Source organism: Hypanus sabinus, chromosome 26, assembly GCF_030144855.1.
Source record: "Hypanus sabinus isolate sHypSab1 chromosome 26, sHypSab1.hap1, whole genome shotgun sequence".
NCBI lineage: Eukaryota > Metazoa > Chordata > Chondrichthyes > Myliobatiformes > Dasyatidae > Hypanus > Hypanus sabinus.
Window position 1 is genome coordinate 32,392,290 of NC_082731.1, and position 24,401 is coordinate 32,416,690.

General features: G+C 43.7%; 1 protein-coding gene across 1 annotated transcript in view; it reads right to left on the reverse strand.

Annotated features, from left to right (window-relative positions):
- Positions 1-24,401, reverse strand: part of LOC132381739 (ryanodine receptor 1-like) — a 500,293-nt gene that overhangs the window by 162,065 nt on the left and 313,827 nt on the right. The window contains exons 63-68 of the mRNA XM_059951310.1: positions 17,052-17,112; positions 15,978-16,216; positions 14,082-14,163; positions 10,292-10,422; positions 9,030-9,350; positions 3,802-4,042 (exon numbers count right to left, since the gene is read on the reverse strand). Coding sequence (XP_059807293.1) covers positions 3,802-4,042; positions 9,030-9,350; positions 10,292-10,422; positions 14,082-14,163; positions 15,978-16,216; positions 17,052-17,112 — 1,075 coding nt within the window. The remainder of the gene's footprint in view (positions 1-3,801; positions 4,043-9,029; positions 9,351-10,291; positions 10,423-14,081; positions 14,164-15,977; positions 16,217-17,051; positions 17,113-24,401) is intronic.

The window sequence follows — 24,401 nt, forward strand, 5'->3', positions numbered from 1 at the left end:
CAGTTTCTCTCCAGAGATGGAAACAGAGAGATTGAGAAAGGGAAGGGAGGTGTCAGAAATGGGACCGAGTGAATTTTAAAGGCAGGGTGGAATTTGAAGGTAAAGTTGAAGAATGCATGAAGCAGCACCAATGCATCATCAATATAGCAGAGGAAGAGTTGTGGGTCATTACCAGGGAAGGCTTGGGACATGGTCTGTTCTATGTAGCCAACAAAAAAACGGCAGGCATAGCTGAGACCCCTCAAGTTCGCAGAAAGTGTGAGGAGCCAAAGGAAAAACTGTTGAGGGTGAGGAGATGAAGTTCTGCCAGATGGAGGAGGGTGGTGGTGGAGGAGAACTGGTTTTTTTTTATTGAGAAAGAAGCTGAGACTGAACCAAGGGGGACAGAATGGAGACGAAGTATGATGACACGAGTTCAATGGGCAGGAGCAGGCAGAGACAGTGGGCCTACCTGGCCATTCAGGTTTGTTAAATACTGAACTATTACACAGAAAGTAAACTTCTGTTCAAAATGAAGAAATCAGCACTAAATAAAGGTTCTGTTTCAAAACCATATTATTAATTCCAATACATTAATTCTGTTTTAATCTGCAAAGTGTGTGTTAACAGTGAAATTCCACCAATTGAATCATTAATGGTGTTGGCCAAAACTGTTTCTACAGAATAAAGCTACATACAAAGATTAGCCACATGAATAGCAACCTAGCTATCTCACTGGGACTTCCCTTGTGTGAGAGGCAGAATCTGTCAGGTGCATCCAGGAGTGTTTCTCAAATCAGTTTGAGAAACCAACGAGATGAGGGGCCATGCTGAACCTGTTGTTTGGGAAATGAGTCTGGACAGGTGACTGACCTTTCCCTGGGAGATGAATGAATGAATTATTGATTGATTGAGACACAGCACTGAAAAGCCCTTTGAGCCATGTTGCCCAACATTCCTCCATTTTAACCTGAGCCTAATCATGGGACAATTTACAATGACCAATTAACCTATCAACGGTACGTCTTCGGACTGTGGAAGGAAACTGGAGTGCCTGGAGGAATCCCACTCGATCATGAGGGGAACGTACAAACTCTTTATAGGCAGCGGTGGGAATTGAACCTGGGTCGGCTGTGCTGTAAACTACCCACTGCGCTATGTGCTACCCTCAGTTAGGGAACAGCATCCGAAATGTAAGTTTTAAGTATGGACCTTGCGAGAATACTCAATTGGAACAGAGCAAATTACAAGAGTACAGGGGAGGAACTAAAGAGAGTTAGCTGGGAATGGCTGTTTTTTTGGGAAAGTCCACACTGGATAGGATCAGTGGCACAGAGCACAGGACATCTACATTCCAGTAAGGATGGCAAGGTGAGAAAATCTTGGAAGTCAAAACAGGTGGCGAATTTAGTAACAAAGGAAAAGGATTTATATGTTGGAAGCTAAAGTCAAGCAGAGCCCTTGAAGATTACAAATAAGCTAGAAAAGAATGCAAGCAGGGAATTAAAAGGTATAGGGATACCAGGTTCAGTGGCATAGGGGAATACGGGATGTTATTATAGAGGTGTATAGATCATGAAGGGCATAGTTAGGGATAGGAGGCATATAGGAGTGAGATAAATCAGCTGGTTGAGTGGAATTGCAACAACAGCCTCACATTCAGAGTCAGCAAGACCAAGGAATTGATTGTGGATTTTAGGAAGGGGAAATAGGGGAGAACTCATACCACTCCTCATCCAGGGGTTGGCAGTGGAAAGGCTGAGCAGCTCTAAGTTCCTGGGTGTCAACATCTCAGAGAATCAACACACTGTGGTAATCACAAAGAGGGCATGCCAGAGCTTCTACTTCATGAAGAGTTTCAGGAAACTTGTTAAGTCACCGAAGACTTGTACGTTTCTACAGAGGAGAGCATTTGGACTGGTTATATCGCAGTCTGGTGTGTAACCTCCAATGCCCAAATCACAAAAGGCTGCAGAAGGTTGTAGACTCAGCCAGTTCTATCATAGACTCCCCGCTGAGGTCATCTTCAAGAGATGGTGCCTACAGAAGACGACCTGCATCATTAAAAACCTTCACCACTCAGGACACGCCCTCTTTATGTTAATACATCAGGGAGGAGGTACAGGAGCCTGAAGACCCACACTCAATGTTTTAAAAACAGTTTCTTCCTCTTCACCGTCAGTCAATGAACTCATAAACACGACCTCATCATTTGTCTTTTGCACCATTTATTTTGTAACTTACAGTAATTTTTTGAAGACTTGCACTGTACTAATGCTGCAAAACAATGAATTTCATGGACATATCATATAAATATAATGGCAAAGAAAGCATGACGGTGCCTCTACTTTCTTAGGAGTCCATGGAGATTTGGCATAACATAAAAACTTTGATAAACTTCTGTAGACGTATAATGGGAAGTGTGCTGACTGGCTGCATTCCGGCCTGGTATGGGAACACCAGTGAGCGAATTCGGCCCAGTACATCATGAGTAAAGCCCTGCCAAACATTGAACAGCTACATGAAACATCCAGGCCATGCTCTTTTCTCGTGGCTGCTTCGGGTAGAAGGTACAGGAGCCTCAGGACTAACACCATCAAGTTCAAGAACAGTTACTACCCTTCAACCACCAGGAACTTGAACAAAAGAGGATAACTGCACTCATCTCTCGAGATGTTCCCACAACCAATGATCTCACTTTAAGGACTAACATCACAGACAAAATGCTGGTGAAACGCAGCAGGCCAGGCAGCATCTGTAGGAAGAGGCACTGTCGACATATCGAGCCGAGACCCTTCGTCAGGACTAACTGAAAGGAAAGATAGTAAGAGATTTGAAAGTAGGAGGGGGAGGGGAAAATGAGAAATGATAGGAGAAGACCAGAAGTGAACTCCACCCTCTCCGGTCTTCTCCTATCATTTCGTATTTCCCCCTCTCCCTCCTACTTTCAAATCTCTTACTATCTTTCCTTTCAGTTAGTCCTGACGAAGGGTCTCGGCCCGAAACGTCGACAGCGCTTCTCACTATAGATGCTGCCTGGCCTGCTGCGTCCCACCAGCATTTTGTGTGTGTTGCTTGAATTTCCAGCATCTGCAGATTTTCTCGTGTTCACTTTAAGGGCTCTTTATCTTGTTATTTACTGCTATTTATTAGTATCTGCATTAGCACAGTTTGTTGTTTTCTATACTCTACCTGCTCTTTCATTGATCCTGCTTACAGTTACTATTCTATAGGTTTGCTGAGTACATTTACGGCAAAAAGAATCTCAGGGTTGTACACGGTGACATATATGTACTCTGATAATAAAATTTATTTTGAACTTCGAGGGGAAACATGCCTTCCTCTGCTTTGCCTGGTTGTTACCCTGTCCCCACCCGCCTGAGTAGTCTTTACCACGGTGTGGCCACTGCACTAAATGTGTCACCCAGTATCACGGATACTCCAGAGCTGGAGCTGGACAGTGGCTGTATGCTGAGCGTGCAGTTGTCATGGACGCAGGCATTGTCCCTGACGTCCTTGTTGTGCAGGAGGTGCACACCACAGGTTTTGTGCAGAGCTGCCGTGAATTTACACACGGCTCTTTGCAGTCTTTTAAAGCCATTAACTGGAATCCATTCTCTTCACCTTTCAGCTGCCGGATTGAAGACATTTGGCCCGAGGTGTTTAATATAAAATTCAAGGTCAAATTTGCACTAATTAAACACTTAAATGATAGATCAGCCTGAACCCACCTCAGTGGGAGCCGGATCATTTTTTTTCCCAACTTTTTGAACCATTCCCATCACCAGGGATTAAACTTCCCCAAAATAACGGCATGCTTACCTGTTGTTGTCCACATAACGAATCAGCAGTGGATACAAAGCATACAGATCACGGCAGAGAACAGAAAACTCATCTCGGATTAGTAATTCGCTTTCCACAACATCTCCCTTGCCCTCCATGCGCAACTGATCCTCCTCAGCCACTACTTTTTTCGATCTTTTCTTTAGCTTTTCCATGGTAGGGATGAAGTGGGATTTCAACAGTTCAGGCTTGGCCTTGCTGATAATTGGCTGTGCAAAAACTGGAAGGAGAGGAAAAAGAAATTACTTAGAAATGAGTTTTTACATATAGAGCCAACAGTGTTAACAAACTTCCACATTATTGGGGTTTGCCATGTGCCTCTTTCAGTGCCTGATTTATGTTCTAGATCAATTTTATAGAATTTAATTTAAACATTCTTTATATTAGTAATTTTATGTTTTCTTCAAAAACACAAGAGGTTCTGCAGATGCTGGAAATCCAGAGCAGCACACAAAACGCCGAAGGAACTCAACAAGTCAGGAAGCATGTACGGAGAGGAAAAAAGAGTTGGGCCAAGACTCTTCATCAGGACTGGAAAGGAAGGGACAAGAAGCCAGAGTAAGAAGGTGTAACGAGTGAAAGGAGCACATGCTGACAGGTGATAGGTGAAGGCAGGTGAGGTGGGTGGGAGGTGGAGAGGGCGATGAAGTGAGAGGTTGGCAGGTGAGGGGGTGGGAGGTGGAGAGGGCGATGAAGTGAGACGTTGGCAGGTGAGGGGGTGGGAGGTGGAGAGGGTGATGAAGTTGAGAGGTTGGTAGGTGAGGGGGTGGGAGGTGGAGAGGGCGATGAAGTTGAGAGGTTGGTAGGTGAGGGGGTGGGAGGTGGAGAGGGTGATGAAGTTGAGAGGTTGGTAGGTGAGGGGGTGGGAGGTGGAGAGGGCGATGAAGTGAGAGGGCGATGAAGTTGAGAGGCTGGTAGGTGAGGGGATGGGAGGTGGAGAGGATGATGAAGTGAGAGGTTGGCAGGTGAGGGGGTGGGAGGTGGAGAGGGTGATGAAGTGAGAGGCTGGTAGGTGAGGGGGTGGGAGGTGGAGAGGGCGATGAAGTTGAGAGGCTGGTAGGTGAGGGGGTGGGAGGTGGAGAGGGCGATGAAGTGAGAGGGTGATGAAGTGAGAGGTTGGCAGGTGAGGGGGTGGGAGGTGGAGAGGGTGATGAAGTGAGAGGCTGGTAGGTGAGGGGGTGGGAGGTGGGGAGGGCGATGAAGTTGAGAGGCTGGTAGGTGAGGGGGTGGGAGGTGGAGAGGGCGATGAAGTGAGAGGGTGATGAAGTGAGAGGCTGGTAGGTGAGGGGGGTGGGAGGTGGAGAGGGCGATGAAGTGAGAGGGTGATGAAGTGAGAGGCTGATAGTTGAGGGGGGTGGGAGGTGGAGAGGGTGATGAAGTGAGAGGCTGGTAGGTGAGGTGGAGAGGGTGATGAAGTGAGGCTGGTAGGTGAGGGGGTGGGAAGTGGAGAGGGCGATGAAGTGAGAGGCTGGTAGGTGAGGGGGTGGGAGGTGGAGAGGGTGATGAAGTGAGAGGCTGGTAGGTGAGGGGGTGGGAGGTGGAGAGGGCGATGAAGTGAGAGGGTGATGAAGTGAGAGGCTGGTAGGTGAGGGGGGTGGGAGGTGGAGAGGGCGATGAAGTGAGAGGGTGATTAAATGAGAGGCTGATAGGTGAGGGGGGTGGGTGGTGAGGGGGTGGGAGGTGGAGAGGGTGATGAAGTGAGAGGGTGATGAAGTGAGAGGCTGGTAGGTGAGGGGGTGGGAGGTGGAGAGGGTGATGAAGTGAGGCTGGTAGGTGAGGGGGTGGGAGGTGGAGAGGGCGATGAAGTGAGAGGCTGGTAGGTGAGGGGGTGGGAGGTGGAGAGGGTGATGAAGTGAGAGGCTGGTAGGTGAGGGGGTGGGAGGTGGAGAGGGCGATGAAGTGAGAGGCTGATAGGTGAGGGGGGTGGGAGGTGAGGGGGTGGGAGGTGGAGAGGGCGATGAAGTGAGAGGGTGATGAAGTGAGAGGCTGATAGGTGAGGGGGGTGGGAGGTGAGGGGGTGGGAGGTGGAGAGGGCGATGAAGTGAGAGGGTGATGAAGTGAGAGGCTGATAGGTGAGGGGTGGGAGGTGGAGAGGGCGATGAAGTGAGAGGGTGATGAAGTGAGAGGCTGGGAGGCGAGGGGTGGTAAAGGGCTGAAGAAGAACAAATCTGATAGGAGAGGAGAGTGGACCATGGGAGAAAGGGAAGGAAAAGGGCACCAAAGGGCAGGAGAGGGGAAGGGATGTGGTATGGGAAAATGGGAATGGAAAAAGAGAGGAGGGGATGAGGAGAAACTACAAAAAGTTAGAGAATTATGTTGATCCCATCAGGTTGGAGGCTACCCAGATGGAATATGAGGTGGTGCTCCTCCAACCTGAGTGTGGCCTCATCGTGGCGGTAGACAAGGCCATGGACCTCCATGCTTTCTTCACGGGGCTTTTGATAGCATTAATTGAAACTTGAAAAGATCTATAATTACCTCTTTATGCATTGGATCCTTATTTCTTGGAGAATATTCAACTTTCACTTGAAATAATTTCACACATACTTAACTGGGCACATACAGCAGTGATATCACTATCTGTTAACAAGTCATCATTGCAAATGTAAAGAAGAGGGAGGAAAACAGGAAATCTCAGATATTATGCTGCAGTTACAAGAGTGGAAAAAAAATGTAGAGCTACCAGGGAATCAAATTTGTAAGTTAGGTCCAAGTATATAAAATTTAATAAGAGGAAATGGGCATCTTCTCAGCCACAAGCTATATTTCGTAGTTAACACCTACGGATCACCAAAGCAATAAGGTCACAGTTAGGTTCTTAATTGAAAGAGGTAACCATTTCAGTAAGAGACCCTTCATTCTGTAACTATTACATATTCAACTAGCTGAGCTTCTGTATCAAAATTCCCCATCTAATTTATAATGAAGACCTGCTCACAATCTTCGGGCATTACAACCAGTGAAAGTTATAAAGCCAACTTGCAAACAATGAGGTTTCGCACAATTCGCACAGTAATCATGCTCTGTTAATCTGTTAAATATGTGACAACATTTGAAGGATTATTCTAAAGTGGACTGCTCCTTTAAATGAGAGAGAGAAGGAGCGAACAGCTTGTGTGCTAATTCAGCAACAGGGAGAGAGAGAGAGTCTGTGAGTTGCCTTGGAAACTGAAAGACGGAGCTATATGACGGACAGCTCGTGTTCAGCACTTGGAGATACATGCAAGGTCGGTCGACTTTTTAATCAGACACGAGAGACACACGATGCCAGAGGCAAGGAGGACACTGGTGAGCTTTGTGTGCCCACGATAAGGGTGGGGTTTTTGCTCACAGTGTGGACAAAGGAGTGACCGGTGGAATGCTAATGGCGTGTTTAACCCTGGCCTGGGTTGATAGCGTTACCGTGGAAATGGTCCCCTTTCTGTGGTCACAAGCTGGTGACTTTAAATAAGTTTTGGAAGCAAGGAGGATGGCATGGAGCATCGGCATCGGCATCAGAAGACAAACCAACACTCTATCTGTCTCTCTCCAACTCTACTCAAATCAAATTCCAGAACTGAACTGATTGCTTACTATACCACCGTAAGACTGTATCACCTAATCACCTGAGCTGGAGAAACTTGGGAACCTTATTTACTCACCTACATATATGCATGTACTTTGCTAACCTGTTTACCTTACCTTGTTTTGTATTATTTTATTCACGTAGCTACTAATAAAATAGGGTTTATAACGGAAGACTCAGACTCCAGGTGTGTCCATTTCTGCTGGTCCTTTTTAACCTGTTACGGGGTATGTAACAAATATAACTGATGACGGGACAACATATCAGCAAGGAGACTGGGGATCATTTCCTTACTCTTCTTCAAGATGGCACCATGGGACTTTTACATCTGACATGTTGGGTTAATACAGCATATCATACAATAATAGCTCCAGAAAATACAATAATAGCTCCATACTATTCTTGTCCAGTGTAAACAACCCCCACTGAGAGCAAAAGCTTTTTTTAGGCACTAGTACATATCACCTTTAATTACCAACAAAGTTAACTTAAAACTACACATGAATTAGAAAAAATTATGCACAACGTCATGTAGTTACAATCATATTACAAAATAAACAGAAGTATCTACCTTAACTACAGTATACAGACAACACTTACACATCCCCATTACTAAGTACAGTACATCGACTGTACTTCCTCAGAAGGCTGGCGTCATTCAATGTTTGTAGTGAGATGCTGAAGATGTTCTATCGGTCAGTTGTGGAGAGCGCCCTCTTCTTTGTGGTGGCATGCTGGGGAGGCAGCATTAAGAAGAGGGATGCCTCACGTCTTAATAAGCTGGTAAGGAAGGTGGGCTCTGTTGTGGGCACAGAACTGGAGAGTATGACATTGGTGGCAGAGCGGAGGGCGCTGAGTAGGCTACGGTCAATCATGGAAAACCCTGAACATCCTCTGCACAGCACCATCCAGAGACAGAGAAGCAGCTTCAGCGGCAGGTTGCTGTCAATGCAATGCTCCTCAGACAGGATGAAGAGATCATTACTCCCCAACGCCATTCGGCTCTACAATTCAACCACCAGGGGCAAGACATGTTAAAGTGCCGGGGTTAGGACTGAGCTTAAGTTACCACTCAATGCACTTTAGTAAACTATTTAAGAACTTTTTAAAAGCTTATTAATGCTTTTTGGGAGGGTGATTTTAGATGCATATCATATTTATACTGAGTTAAATACTGTATGTAATTAGTTTTGCTACAATAAGTGTATGGGACACTGGAAAAAATGTTGAATTTCCCCTTGGGGATGAATAAAGTATCTATCTATCTATCTATCTATCTATCTAAAGGAATAGAATATTTTGCTGTGCTTGGTGGGAAAGGTACCATAAAGCCAACCTGAGTGCATCAGCTCAGTTTAGGATTCACGAGAGCATACCAGGGAAGACTTTGAAATGTGTGCACTCAGCATGACGAAATAGATTGACAAGGGGTGTGTGTGTGTGTGTGTGTGTGTGTGTGTGTGTGTGTGTGTGTGTGTGTGTGTGTGTGTGTGTGTGTGTGTGTGTGTGTTTAGCAAGAGCTCTGTCACAACTTGACTGAAATTTTGGAGGACACTAACAAAATATTGGATTCTTACTTCAACCAAACTTATTCCTTCCTGTCATATATTGTACTTTCTCAGTACTCTTAATTGACATATACCTGCAAGTCTTTTCATCCAGGATGCTTCATCAATACCCAGATTGTTGACTATAATCTTCAAAATATTTCCCAGCAGGGCATTGAGATGTTCCGAGGTGATGCTTGTACAGTGCATTTGGTTTTCATCTGTAACGTTGTCAGGACCCCATTCCCACCATCGTGGCAGATAGTTACACAGCATAGGGAGTGTAATTTCAATAACGTGTGGCATCTCGGTATAACGAGCACCAGACTCTGCGAGATCATTAATGTCCTTCATGAGATGGTCCAAATCTGGAATGTCTGGACACATTTCATCAACGGTGTTTGGCAAACCCAAAACTGTTACGAGCAAAAAAACAAACAAGAAATCAAATTTAATTATCTCCAAACACCAGGAAATCTGCAGATGCTGGAAACTAAAAGTTGCTGGTTAAATTATCTCCAATTTGCTCCGAGAACATTATTATATGCCACTCTTACATACAGTGTTACCGAAAACAGCACAGAAACTTCTAACAGATATTGCAATGGAATACTGAGGTGGCAGTGTGCTTTGTGAACTTTGATCAGGATCTTTATGTACAGAAAGTGTATGAACAATCTGCAATGCTGAGTAACAATAGCAATGTCAAGTGTTACGTAGATTATGCACAAAACTGTATTTCAATCTGAGTCCTGTGAACAGGGCAGATCTCAACTGTAAAAGAGGCTCATGACTTGCTTTGATATAAATTAGAAGGACTGTCATTATCTGGATGTTGTTAGAGTCCATGTCATTTGTCTTCTTACAGGTAAATTTCACAGTTACTAATTATATTTATACTAACGCCATGACCATCATCGCCACTGCTCTTCCATCGTTTCTCTGACATCATCTCACCCCTGAACTTCTAGTGTTGTACCACGCATTGCTATTGGTTTACCTTGTCCCAGCTTAATGCACTGTGTAATGACTTGACCCGTACAAACAGAATGCAAGACAAGCTTTTCACTGTATCTTGGTACATGTGACAATAATAAAGCAATTTCAATACCAATACCAACAATTTTAAGGTATATTATGATTTTTCAGACGTATTCTCACTCCCTCAATTACCTGGAGTGTTTTACAGCCAAGCCAATGGAGAAGCTCAGATTCTGCTGTACAAAGCTAACACACCACAAGGTGGTCGTCCATATAATCTCAAGTAACTTTAATATATTTATATTTAATATTTTATTAACTTTCCCATCAATAAAACCCAGTGAACATTAATACTTTTAGTTTCTTTTGTACTTACTGGCTCTTTCCCGCTCAGTCTTTGTGTTATAAACAGAGTAGACATTGTGCTCGTTAAGATGGTGTTCGAGGAAGGCCACTGGCATGGCAGCTGCCAATCGCGCAAGACATTCACCGAGAGAGGGACGCTGCCTGCAGGAAAGGCCCACAAATTCAACATCATTTTCAAAAAGGAGCAGTATTTTCAAAACACCTAGTGTGGAACATGTGTCACCCCTCCAGTCATATTAAAACATCAGGAATGCGTTCTAAACAAAAAATCAGTCAGCATCGAGGTATATGTCCACTGAAGGTGCACAAAGTACTTCCTAAGATTTGGCATTTCATATCTTTTTAACAATTGCCAGCATCATCAAACAAAACACTAGATAGGCAAGGAGACCGAAGAGGGTACAATCCTAGCCTTGACCTTTGCTTTATTCTCTTGCAGCATATTTGATTAAGAGGAATGCATTTTTCCAAAGATTATACCATTTCAGTCGTAATGTACATTATTTATGATCAATCTCGGTTTGTCATCTAACACGTTAGCAAGTATCATTAGAATGGCTTTTATTTCACGAAACTGAAATACCAGGCCACGTAGTGATTGTTATCCTTGGGAAGAAAATACTGTAAATCTGGAGGAACTGTAATGAATAGTAAAACTGAAATTAAATCTTCTTCTGCCTGATCAGCTTTATCACATATTTTACAGATTGAAAGCTATTGCTAGCATGAGCCCCTTGTGGCGTGCCTGAAGTGAAATTGCCACTTCTGTAGGGCAGAACACGCCCTGCTCATAAAAATTAGAAAAATAAACCCACTGGCAATTAACCACATCTTTTGACTTAAGCCAGCCATGAAACGTGTACCTGCAATATTGAATAAATATGCACCGGTCAAAAGAAATGAAAATTGTTTAATATTTGCAGAGATAATCCTGTACGCTGGGATGATCCTCCAGCAGGTCTAAACAATCCTAGGTTCAGCAGACAGATCGCTGAGCGTAAGTGTTGGTGGAATGCTGGAGTCCTAGCTCCGTAGGTGCACCACATATCCGGTCCAACATCATATTTTCTACACTTGTGAGATATGTACTCAATGGGCACTTTATTACATCTGTCCACATGCTCATTAATGCAAATATCGAATCAGCCAATCATGTGGCAGTGACTCATTTCATAAAGGCATGCAGACGTGATCGAGAGGTTCAGTTGTTCAGACCAAACACCAGAACGGGGAAGAAACGCGATCTAAGTGACATTGACCGTGGAATGATTGTTGGTGCCTGATGGGGTGGGTTGAATATCTTAGAAACTGCCGATTTCCCGGGACCTTCACGCACAACAGACTTTTCTAGAGTTTACAGAGAATGCTGAGAAAAACAAAAAACATCCAGTGAGCTGCAGATCTGTGGACGGAAATGTCTTGTTAGGGACAGAGGTCAGAGGAGAACAGCCAGACTGGTTCAAGCTGACAGGAAGGCAACCGTAATTCAAATAACCACGTGTTACAATAATGGTGTGCAGAAGAACATCTCTGAATGTACAACATATTGAACCTTGAAGAGAATGGGCTATAGCAGAAGAACAAAGTTCCAAGTAAGTTCATATCAAAGCATGTATATGTTACCATATACAACCCTGAGATTCATTGTCTCTCAGGCATTCACAAGAAACACAATAGAATCAATGAAAGACTGCCCCCAACAAGATGGACAAACAATCCACGTGCAAAAGACAACAAACTGTGCAAATACAAAAAGAAAAAAAGGAAATAATAATTAAAAAAAGATAAGTAAACAAACAAACAGGCATGAAATGTCAAGAGCATGAGATGAAGAGTCCTTGAAAGAGAGTTTATAGGTTGTGGGAACAGTTCAGAGATTGGGCTAGTGAAGTTGAGTGAAATATCCACCCTGGTTCAAGGGCCTGAGGGATGATAACTGTTCCTGAACCTGTTGGTATGAGTCATGAGGCTCCTGTACCTTGTTCCTGACAGCAGTAGTGAGGAGAGAGCATGACTGCACCAGGTTCCACTCCTGTACCTAATAAATCCACCATTGAGTGTAAATGACTTAGATGAAAATGAAAACATGAGGAAATCTGCAGATGCTGGAAGTTCAAGCAACACACACAAAATGCTGGTGGAACACAGCAGGCCAGGCAGCATTTTGTGAGTGTAGATGAAAATGTAGATGGGTTGGTTAGTAAATTTGCAGATGATACAAAGACTGGTGGAGTTGTGGACTGTGAAGGCCATCAAATGATACAGTTGGATATAGATCACTTATAAATATGGGCAGATGAATGGTAGGTGGAGTTTAGTCCAGTAATGTGTGAGATGCTGAGGGTTCTTAAGGGAGAGATTGACAGGTATCTAATTAGTCAGGGTATCAAGGGATATGGGAAAAAAAGCCGGAAATTGGAACTAGATGGGAGAATAGTTCAGCTCATGGTGGAGTGGCGGAGTGGACTCGATGGGCCGAATGGCCTGCTTCTGTTCCTTTGTCTTGTGATCTTGTGGTGTTGGGAGGTCAAATGTAAGGGGGAGAGTATACAGTTAAAGGCAAGATCTTTAACAGTGTTGATTTATAAAGTGATCTTGCGAACCATGTCCACAGCTCCACACAAGTAGATGAGAGTGGTAAAGAAGGAACAAGCTACGTTTGCCTTCATTGCTTACGTCACTGAATATTAGGGTAAGAAAGTAATGATGCAGCTCTAGGCCACACTTGAAGTTCACTGTGCAATTCTGGTCGGCCCATTACAGAAAACTTTGGAAAGGGTGCAGTAGAGGTCCAAAAGGGTGCTTTCAGGATCAGAGCTGTCAAGAGAGGTTGGCAAACTTGGACTGTTCTTCTGGAGCATTACAGACTGACGAGAGACCTTACGCAAGTTTATAAGATCATAAGAGGTAAGATGGAGATTTCAGAATCTTTTTCTCAAGTTAAAAAAGTCAAATACTCCAGGACATGCATTTAAGATGAGAGTGATATGTTCAAAGAGCAATATGGGGCAGGATTTTACACGTTTGAACAGGCTGCTAGGGGTAGTGGTGGAAGCACATCTGATTGTGACATTTAAGAGTTTTATAGATAGACACAAGGATATGTATGGAATGAAGGTTATGGGCCATGTGTATCCAGAACAGGTTCAGTTTCATTTGGCAGCGTGTTCAGCATAGATATCATGGCTGAAGCTGGTTCCTGTGTTGTGCCCAGAAAATGCTGCCAACAATGCATTAAGCTGTGCATATTCTATAAATTTTATAGGATTTTATATTCTATAAAGTTTCAGTTCTATATTTCAGAAATTCATTGGCAAAGAGGAAAGAATTGAGCAGAAGAATTGACCAGTTCTGTCAGTATGGAGCCTCAGTTGCTGGAAATATGAAGTTTTTGCTCTGAAGGAACCAGACAAGACTCCTCTGAAGAAGCATACATTATACCATTGGAACCTGTGCATGCACAGTTCACATATTCACAAACTCAATAGCATTGATTTTGTGAAATTTGGCCTTTTACGCAACTGACTTGAAGTGTTTGACTTTCCTACGGAATATGAACAAGATGGGCCACACTGTTCACCAAAGCAGATGGCTAACCTTTTGATGATGCAAATCAAAAACTTAAGATCAACGAATATGTTGAGCTGGGTAAAATTTTCACCCATAATGATGTAAACTAAAGGAGGTCAATTAAATAGACATTATATACATATTCCAATCTCCAATAAAAAATACAGCTAACTGCCTTTTTATCTCATCCCAAAATTCTGGAAGCCAAATTTGAGATATGATTTAATTACCTCTCCACATACGTGTTCTTTGTGGTTCCAAGAGAATAGATACTGGACAAGATTCGATAGCAAGCAACCTGGACATCATCCACTGAAAAACACAATCAGACAATTTTTACCATACAACATTCATATCTGTACCTAAATAAAATCTAGACCAGGCAAGAAATGGAAAGCAGATGTATGCGGGAGGGTGGGTGACAGAGGCTGCTGGAGACAATTTCCTAGACTATCCATTTCTCATCTGGTCTTCTATTTAATGTTTGTATCAGAGTAATAAGTGTGTAAAATACTTCGGTAAGCTTCCAAACTTCACTGCATGGGTGTTACCCTAGAGAAGTCTATTGAACTTACCTGATTCATTGGATTATTACACCAATGGATAGAAGATGATTCTGTTTCATTTGTTATGTACCCCTAGGGTTCATATTTTCTGTGGAGAATCACTTTAAAATGTCAGGAGAACGAGACTGACTTTTGGACACTGTTTGAGGTGTTACAAAGAGAGAGGGAGGTGTCCAATGCAATGAGAGAGAGAGAGAGAGAGAGAGAGAGAGAGACAGAAACTGCTCGAAAGATTGATGTTATGGTTTCTCTACAAGTCGTTTACATTTCCACAAGGACACTTGCCTGCTTGTAAAGTTCTTACAGAGAGGAGGGCAGAGCAGGTTGATGGACAGCTGGTGTCCAACATGTGGAGATCAAAACCAGGTCCGCTCAGGCACAGACAGACACACGGTTTTGGACACTGGACGAGCTTTGTTGTACCCACAGGAAGGTGGGGTTTTTGGAGGATCGATTCAGGGAAATCGATCAGTGGCTTGTGCAGAGTGAAAAGGTGTGACCGGTGGGGAGTTATTTGTGTGTCCACCCTCGCCTGGGTGATAATTCCATCACTGAAGAATGGTCGTACGTGTCATGGTCACAGTCGGTGACTTCAACAGGATTTCGGAGGACAATGGGGATTTCAGAAGACAATGGGAGGATCGACGGCATCAGCTCATCTCTCACCTCTCTCTCTCCAACATTACTCAACTAACTACCTCAAACTGAACTGAACTCTCTTCATCATCGTACCCATTCACCCCTGGATTTGAAAGAGCTTAGTTTTATATTTATATATATTTAACTGTTAACCTGTTTGATATATCTGCATTTATAGTACTGTATTACGTAGTTACTAATAAGCACTATTAGCTTATAGCAATACCAAACTCCAAAGTGTTTTCCATTTCTGCTGGTCCTTTAACCCATCATGGGATACGTGACACATTATATATTCACATGCTTGCTGACTGACCTTGTTTGGATAAATATTTGCCTTTGTTTTCAATTCCCTCTCTGAAAATCCCACTTACAGCTTTCTGCAGGCTGGGTTGCATTTCTGGCTTTTTGCAAAGTCTATTTTTAATTGTCCTACTGCTTCCAAATCATTTTTAGATGCCAAGGGACGAAGCTCGGCAACTTCCTTCTAATACCCCTTCTCTACCTTACATTCCTTCTTTCAGATGCCCCTTAAAATTCAACTCCATGACCAGGCCTTTCAGGCACATCTTGCAGTGACTGAGCCTCAAATGTTTGTTTGATGATGCCCACATTAAGAAACTTGGGATGAATTAATATGTTAGAAATATAAATGTAGGTTGTGGTTTCTGTGGGCAGTGAAGACAGAAATCATCTGATCACACTCTCCAGCTGTTAACGACACTCCTGAATGCCTGACTGCAACAGCTTGACCAGATTTTTTTAATATAAAAAGGACCTTCCATTATAAAAATGAAAAGAGGAATTCAGAATGGAAACATCGTCATTAAGTACAGATTGACGTAGGCCATTTAATGTATTTTAATATGTTGCTATAGATTAGTTGGTGCATAAGAGCTAGTAAAAATGTGTGATACTTACAGATAACGTCGTCTCCGAATTGATGCTGAGCCAAATGATCAAACAGTGAGGTCAGTACAGGCAGAAGGGCCACTGTTGTGTAGTTAATATTCTGGGCAACTCCCTTTACTTGGGTTCGACTCTGTGAGACTTTGCCGAGCTTCAGATTTTCCACCGTTTTCTCAATGTCCTCAGAGGCGCCTTCAAATAATGACCGCAGACCAGCTTTCACTATTTCAGGTCCGGATTTCATCACCGTCCTGTTAACAAGTAGAAAAGCACATGTTCCGAAGCTTTCAAATTTCTAGAGTAACACACACAGAGTGCTGGAGCATCTCGGCAGGCCAGACAACATCTATGGAGAGGAATAAACATTCGACGCTTCAGGCCAAGATCCTTTGTCAGGACTGGAAAGGAAGTGGGAGGAAGCGAGAATAAGGAGGTAGGAGGCCGGAGATGGAGTACAATCTGGAAGGTGATAGATGGAAAAGGTAAAGGGCTAAAGAAGAAGGAATCTAAAAGCATGGACCATGGCAGAAAGGGAAGGAGGAGGGACGTTAGAAAGGAGGTGATAGACAGGTAAGAAGAAGAGAAGGGGTAAGAGACCAGCCAGAAAAGGGAACACAAAAGGAGAGAAGCTGAAGGGGGTGCCGGGAGAAATTATTGTAAGTTGGAGGAATTGATGCTCGAGCTGTGAGGTTGGAGGCTACCAAACGGAATGAGGTGATACTCCTCCATCCTAAGAATGGTCTCATCATAGCAATGGAGGAGGCCATGAACCGACTTGTCAGAATGGGAATGGGAGTGGAATTAAACTGGTTAGCCATCGGGAAATCTTCCCTGTCACAAATGGGGCAAAGCTGCTCAACAAAGCTGTCACTGCAACTCGATATAACTGTTTACAAGTGTCTGTGAATTGTTATGAATGCTTAGATGGATAATGGATATGCCACAAGGGATTCAAGGCCCTTTATTGAGGGCACGGGACAAAAACTAGATGCTTGACGGGAACAGAACCAAGAAATCAGGAAAAAGGAAGACTAGGTCCATAACTTGATTTAAACTCAAGGCTTCAATGAATAAATAAGTGCTTACCTGGCATCCAGAGATCTTGCTAAAATATGCAAACAGTTTATGACTGCAGGAGCATCAGTACCTGTTTTGTAAAGGAGAGGAGTTATTCAGATGTGTGTCAATAATGTTTCACACCTATCAGTTTGTCATTAATGTTTGTTTTGAATTACACATGCAACAAGAGTTTCGGAGTTATTGTTCCCATCAGAAAAACACTGCAGATGTCAGTAGATAAATATCTGAAAACAGGCTCTTCTAAAACAAGTACATCACAACAATTGTTACTGCTGTACTTTTCTTCAGACTTTCTGAATCCTTTGTTTAGATCATGCCAACGTTAGCTCAGTGACAACACCTTCACCTCTGAGTTGAATGAAACTCAACAAACTTACCCACACTTCTCAGTAGAGAGGGTAGGCTGCATTATTGAAAGCACTGTGCTTTGGGTCAGATGATAAATTAACTGGTGATCCTGGTGAATGTAAAAGATTCCATAGCACAAAACCCAAGTTTCTTGATAAATACTGCAGTCAATTCGGTCTCTTTTTGGATACAAACGTGTTCAGTCATACATGTATCTATTACCAAGTATTGAAATTTTATTCAGGACATACAAAAAAGCTGGATGAACTCAGCAGGTCGGGCAGCATCCGTTGAAAGAAGCAGTCAACGGTTCGGGTCGAAACCCTTCGTCAGGACCATTCTTGATTCAACCACAGCATCTGCAGTGCACTTTGTGTTTGTGATTTTATTGTTTTATAAGTTGATTACACTGATGAAATAAGTCTATGTAGATAGAATTTATCTTTAACATTAAAGAACATGAATATACAAACAGAAGGGACAGTTTGCACCTGAACTGGAGGGGGACTAATATCCTAGTGGGAAGGTTTGCTGGTGGTGCATGGGTGAAAACTAGTGATGTAGGGGGATAGAAAGCAGAATCCCAGAACAGACAGTGGAGTGGTCATGGAGAAAATTGTTGTTAAGCCTACGTACAAAGTCAGGAACCAAAAGGTTGAGCATGGTGCAACTAATGTTCTGAGCTGTGAATATTTCAATGCAAGGAGTATTGTAGGAAAGGTGGATGAGCTCAGGGCACGGACCAGCACGTGGAGTTAAGACATTGTAGCCAATAGTGAGACTGGGTTGCAGGAGGGGCAGGACTGGCAGCTCAATGTTCCCTGGGTTCCATTGTTTTAGATGTGACAGAATGGGAGGGATTGAAGGGGGAGGGGTGGGATTACTACTCAGGGAAAGTGTCACAGTGGTGCTCAGTTAGGACAGACTGGCGAGCTTGTCTAATGAGGCTTTATGGGTAGAATTGAGGAATAAGAAAGGTGTAACCACATTAATAGGATTATATTACAGGTGTCCCCCACTTTACAAATGTTTGCTTTACACCACTTCGCTTTTACAAAAGACCTACATTAGTAACCTGTTTTCGCATTACAAAGAGGATTTTGCTTTTACAAAATTTTTTTCCATATAAGTTAATGGTTCTTCGCTTTACGCCATTTTGGCTTAAGAAAGGTTTCATAGGAACGCTCTACCTTTGTAAACACACCTGTATAGGCAACCCAACAGTCTGTGTATTTAGAATCAAATTTGTAGAGAGGTTGTATACTGTTGCTGGAAACATAAGGTTGTAGAGAAGGGTGTAATGTTGACCAACTCTCCACTTTCCACAAGGGTCAGTCCCTCTGTGATTCACACATCCATTCGTCCCTCTCCACCAATCTCCCTCCTGACACTTATCCTTGCAAGCGGACAAAGTACTGCACCTGCCCCTTCACCTCCACCCTCACCTCCATTCAGGGCACTAAACAGCCTTCCAGTTGAGGCAACAGTGCACCTGCAAATCTGCTGGAGTTGTCTATTGCGTCTGGTGTTCCCGACGCAGCCTCCTCTACTTTGGTAGAACCCAACGTAAATTGGTGGGCTGCATTGTCGAGCACCTTCACTCTCAGAGCTGAATTTTCTGATGGCCAGCCGTGTTAATTCCGATTTTCAATTCTGTTCCTGACATGTTAGTCCTTAGCCTTCTTTTATGCCGCGATAAGGCCACTCTCAGGGTGGAGGAGCAACACCTCATATTCTGCCTGAGTAGCTTCCAACCTGATGGCATGAACATTGACATCTCCTAAAATTCACTCCCCTTTCTTCCTCCTCTATTCCCCACACCGTCCTCTTTATTCTTCTCAGCTGGATGTTACCTCTCCCTGGTTTTCCTCCTTCTTTTCTTTCTCCCGTGGTCCATTTTCCTCTCCAGCATTTTACCTTTCTCACCTATCTTGCTTCACCTATCACCTTCTAGCTATCTTCATCCCCCTTCCCCCACCTCTTTATTTTGCTGTCTCCCCCCCCCCTTTCTTTCCAGTCCTGAAAAAGGGTCTCGGGCCAAAGCGTCGACAATTTACTCATTTCCACAGATGCTGCCTGACCTACTGAGTTCCTCCAGCATTTTGTGGGTGTTGCTCTGGATTTCCAGCAACTGCAAAATTTCTTGTGTTTAGCATGTAATCGTAGGTGATTGTAACTTTCCCCATAATGACTGGGACTCCCATATTATAAAAGGGCTGGATGAGAAAGAGTCTGTCAAATGTGTTCAGGAAAGTTTCCTTAATCAGTACACAGAAGTCCCAACTAGAGAGAGTACGATACTAAATCTCCTATTGGGGAAAGAGACAGGTCATGTGACAGAAATTTGTGAAGGGGAACACTGCGCATCTAGTGATCAGAATGCCATTATTTTCAAGGTAACTATGGAAGAGGATAGGTCTAGTCTTCAGGTGAGATTCTAAACTGGAGAAAGGCCAACTTTGATGGTATCAGAAAGGATCTAGCAAGTGCGGATTGGGACAGGCTGTTTTCTCGTAGAGGTACACTTGGCAAGTGAAATTCAGAAGTGAAATTTTTAGACTACGGAGTTTGTATGTTCGCGTCAGAACAAAAGGCAAGGATAACAGGTTTAGGGAACCTTGGTTTTCGAGAATAAGGTGCATGGTAGGAAGGACCAAATGAGGTCCTTGAGGAGAAAAGTGCAAGAGAACAATTCAGAAGGAAATCATGAAGGCTAAAGAAGATTGCCCTAGTAGGCAAGGTGAAGGAGAATCCTAGGGGCATCTACCGATATGTTAAGAGTAAAAGGATTTCAAGAGGCAAAATTGCCCTCTGGAAGATCAGAGATATAACCTATGCGTGGAACCTAAAGAAATGGTGGAGATCTTAAATGGTTTTTTTTTGCATCTGTATTTACTTGGGAGACAGGTGCAAAATCTATAAAAGTGAGGCAGAGCAGCACAAGGTCTTGGGCACTGTACAGATTACAGAGGAGGTGTTTGTTGTTTTGAGGCAAATAAGAGTGGATAAATCCCCAGGGCCTAACAAGGAGCTCCCTCCAAACCTGTGGGAGGCTAGTGCAGAAATTGCAGTGGCCTTAGCAGAGATATTTTTTTAAAAAAATTAGCCACGGGTTAGGTGCCAGAGGGTTGGAGGTTTGCTAATGTTGTTCTGTTGTTTAAGAAAGGCTCTAAGAACAAAGCAGAAAATTATAGGTTGGTGAGCCTGACATCATTAGTGGGAAAGGAACCAGATGTATGAGTATTTGGATCGACAGGGACAGATTAGGGATAGTCAGAATGGCTTTGTGGTGGTAGGTCACCTCTAACGAATCTTATAGAGTTCCTCGAGGAAGTTACCAGGAAGGTGGATGAAGGCAAGATAGTGGATATTGTCCACATGGACTTTAACAAAACATTTGGCAAGGTCCCATGTGGGAGGCTGGTCAAGAAAGTTCAATTGCTGGGCATTCACGATGAGGTAGTAAATTAAATTAGACATTGGCTTTGTGGGAGAAGCCAATGGTGGTTGCCTCTCTGACTGGAGACCTACGCCTAGCGGTGTGCCACAGGGTTCTGTACTGGGTCCATTGTTTGTCATCTATATTAACAATCTGGATGACAATGTGGTAAACTGGAGCAGTAAATTTGTGGATGACACCAAGATTGGGGGTGTAGTGGACTGCAAGGAAGACTATCAAAGCTTGTAGTGGAATCTGGACCATCTGGTGAAATGGGCTGAAAAATGGAAGATGGAATTTAATGCAGATAAACGTGACATGAGGCCCAGTCAGAGTAGGTTGTACATGATGAGCGGTAGGGCACTGACGAGCGCTGTAGAACAGAGGGATCTAGGGATACAGATCCATAATTCCTTGAAAGTGGCGTCACAGGCAGATGGGGTCGTAAAGAAAACTTTTGGCACTCTGACAATAAATCAATGTATTGAGTACAGGAGATGGAATGTTATGCCGAAATTGTGTACGACATTGGTGAAGCTAATTCGGAGTATTGTGTGCAAATTTGCTCACTTACTAACAGGAAAAACATCAATAAGATTGAATAGGTGCAGGATAAATTTACAAGGACGTTACTGGGACTTGAGGACCTGAGTAGGGAAATACTGAATAGGTTAGGACTTTATTCCCTAGAATATAGAAGATTGAGGGGAGATTTGATGGAGGTATATAAAATTATGAAGGGTATGGATAGGTTAAATGCAAGAAGGCTTTTTCCAGTGAGGTTGGGTGAGACTAGTGTAGGGTTCTCAGTATCAGTAACAGTGGTGTTAACTGTTCAGGCTAACAAAATGACTTCTCTGTAACGTTATAATGAAATGGCTTCTCTGTAATGCTGTAATGGGATCCTCTGTCTCTAATGTTTGGGTTATGGGTATTGATAAGGGGAAAGCTAACCAATGGAGAATTGTTATGCTATCTTGTCTGTGTCAGCTGAGTGGGAGTTTGCGGGCTTTCTCGGGAGGAGAGCGAGGGGGACGGACGTGTGAGGAGTGGACAGCGGTTCCAGAGCAGCGGATACTGGACTTCGGCGGTTTGGACGGTGGCCGAAGGCTCGGGAGCTCGTTGTGGAAGGGAACCGGAGGCGTGAGCTCCAACGTATTACAATATGTGCACAAACTGACAAACTGATTACTTTGACGCCTTTAGGTTATCTTTTTCTACTAACCCATCACTAAGAAACTTGCAATTATTTACTCGCTTTTGGGTATTGTCTGGTATTTGTCTTGTGAGCGTGTACTGGGGGGGGGGCATTACACCATATTTGCACCGAAGTATTGCACTACTGGTGGGGCGACGGCGGTTTACCCTAGGCAAACAGGGGTCAACTGGAGGCTATACTAGAACTAGAAGGTTATGGGTTAAGTGTGAAAGGATAAATGTTTAAGGGGAACGTCTTAACTCAGAGGGTGGTGAGAGTGTGGGACACACTGCCAGCATAAGTGATGGATGCAAGATAGATTTCAACATTTAGGAGTAATTTGGATAGGAGGGGTAGAGAGGGCTATAGAGGTCGATGGGACTAGGCAGATTAATGGTTCAGCATGGACTAGATGGGCTGAAGAGCCTGTTATTGTGTAGTGTTCTATGCCTCTATACCTTTCAAACCAGTTCTGAGTAAGGATAAAACTGGATATTGCAGGAAGGTACTAAATTGGAGGAGGGCAAATTACCACCGGATAAGACAGGAGCTAAGGGGCAGTGGTTGAGGACAGCTGTTGTCAGCAAGTCCATGCCCGACACAAGGGAGTTGTTGATCAGAGATCAGGACTAGCAGTAAGGGCAGGGATGGTAAGATAAGGTAGCCTTAGATGACCTGATTGTTTATAACTTTAGACAGGACGGAAAAGACAGTGAGATTAGCTTTAGTTGTCACATACAGTTGTTTGCGTCAAAGACCAACACGGACCAAGGATGTGCTGTGGGCAAGGATATACAAGTGTCATCATGCTTCTGGTCCAGACAAAGCAAGCCACAACTTACTAACCCAGACACAAAAGGTTTAGGAAGCTTAAATTGGCTGGGCCCTTGCGGCATTTAAAGACAGCAGGAAAGTACTCAAGCAGGTGATTAGGAAGACCAAAAGGGGCCATGAAATGTCCATGGTGAGAAGGGTCAAGGACAATTCCAAAGGCATTTTGTAATTACATTATATAGGCATCCCTTAGTCTCGCAAGACCATGGATTTGCACCTTGGAAAGTTTCCGGGGCGCAGGCCTGGGCAGGGTTGTATGGGAGACTGGCAGTTGCCCAAGCTGCAAGTCTCCCCTCTCCACGCCACCGATGTTGTCCAAAGGAAGGGCAAGAGCCGATACAGCTTGGCACCGGGGTCATCGCAGAGCAATGTGTGGTTAAGTGCCTTGCTCAAGGATACAACACGCTGCCTTAGCGGAGGTTCAAACTAGTGACCTTCAGATCACTAGACCAACGCCTTCACCACTGGCCACGCATTAAGAAAAAGATACCAAGGAGAGGGTAGGTCTACTCAAGAATAAAAGAGGGAAGTTATGTTTGGAGTCAGAACAAGGAGCTGAGATACCAAACGAGTGCTTTGTGTCAATATTTACTGAACAGTAGAAACAGGTAGTGAAAATAGATTGGGGCTTGCTAATGTGTTGAGACAGCTACAGATTAAGGAGAAGATAGAGCTGGGTCTTCTGATAAGCATTACGGTGGATGAGTCCCCAGGACCTGATAGCATGTGTCCCTGAATACTGAAAGAAGCCAGTGAGGAGATTACTGGGGTTTTGATGGATACTTGTGTCCTCACCAGCAAAATCTATGCAGCAAATTTTGTGCCTTTGTTCAAAAGAAAAACTGGTAATTATAGGCCAACGAGCCTGATGTCAGTGGTAAGGAAGTTATTGGAAAGGATACTGGAGGATAGGATCTCTGCACATTTGGAATAATAGGTCCAGCTTTGTGCAGGGCATGTTATGCCTTACAAATTTGATTGAGCTTTTTCATGAGGTGACAAAGACGCTTGACGAGGGCAGTGGACTTTATCATGCTGGGTTGATTCAGAAGAAAAAGATGCATGGGGTCATGTGAATTGCAAGTGTGGATTCAGAACTGGCTTGCCCATACAATACAGAGGGTAGAGGTAGAAGGCTGGAAAGCACGACAGGTGGTGTTCAAAGGTTGGTCCTCGAACCTTTGTTGTTTATGGTATACAGTATGATGGATGAAAATATAGATGGCTGGATTAGCAAGTTTGTGGATTGACACCAAGGTTGGTAGACAGTGTTGAGGACTATCAAAGAACACAGCAGGATATGCACTCAGTGGCCACTTTATTAGGTACACCTGCTCATTAATGCAAGTATCTAATCAGCCAACCACGAGGCAGCAACTCAATGCCGCTATGGTCAAGAGGTTCAGTCGATGTTCAGAACAAATATCAGAGTGGGGAAGAAATGTTGATGTGAGTGACTGTAGACTGATTGTTGGTGCCAGACAGTTTGAGTATCTCAGAAACTGCATATCTCCAGGGATTTTCAGACTTTCAGGCA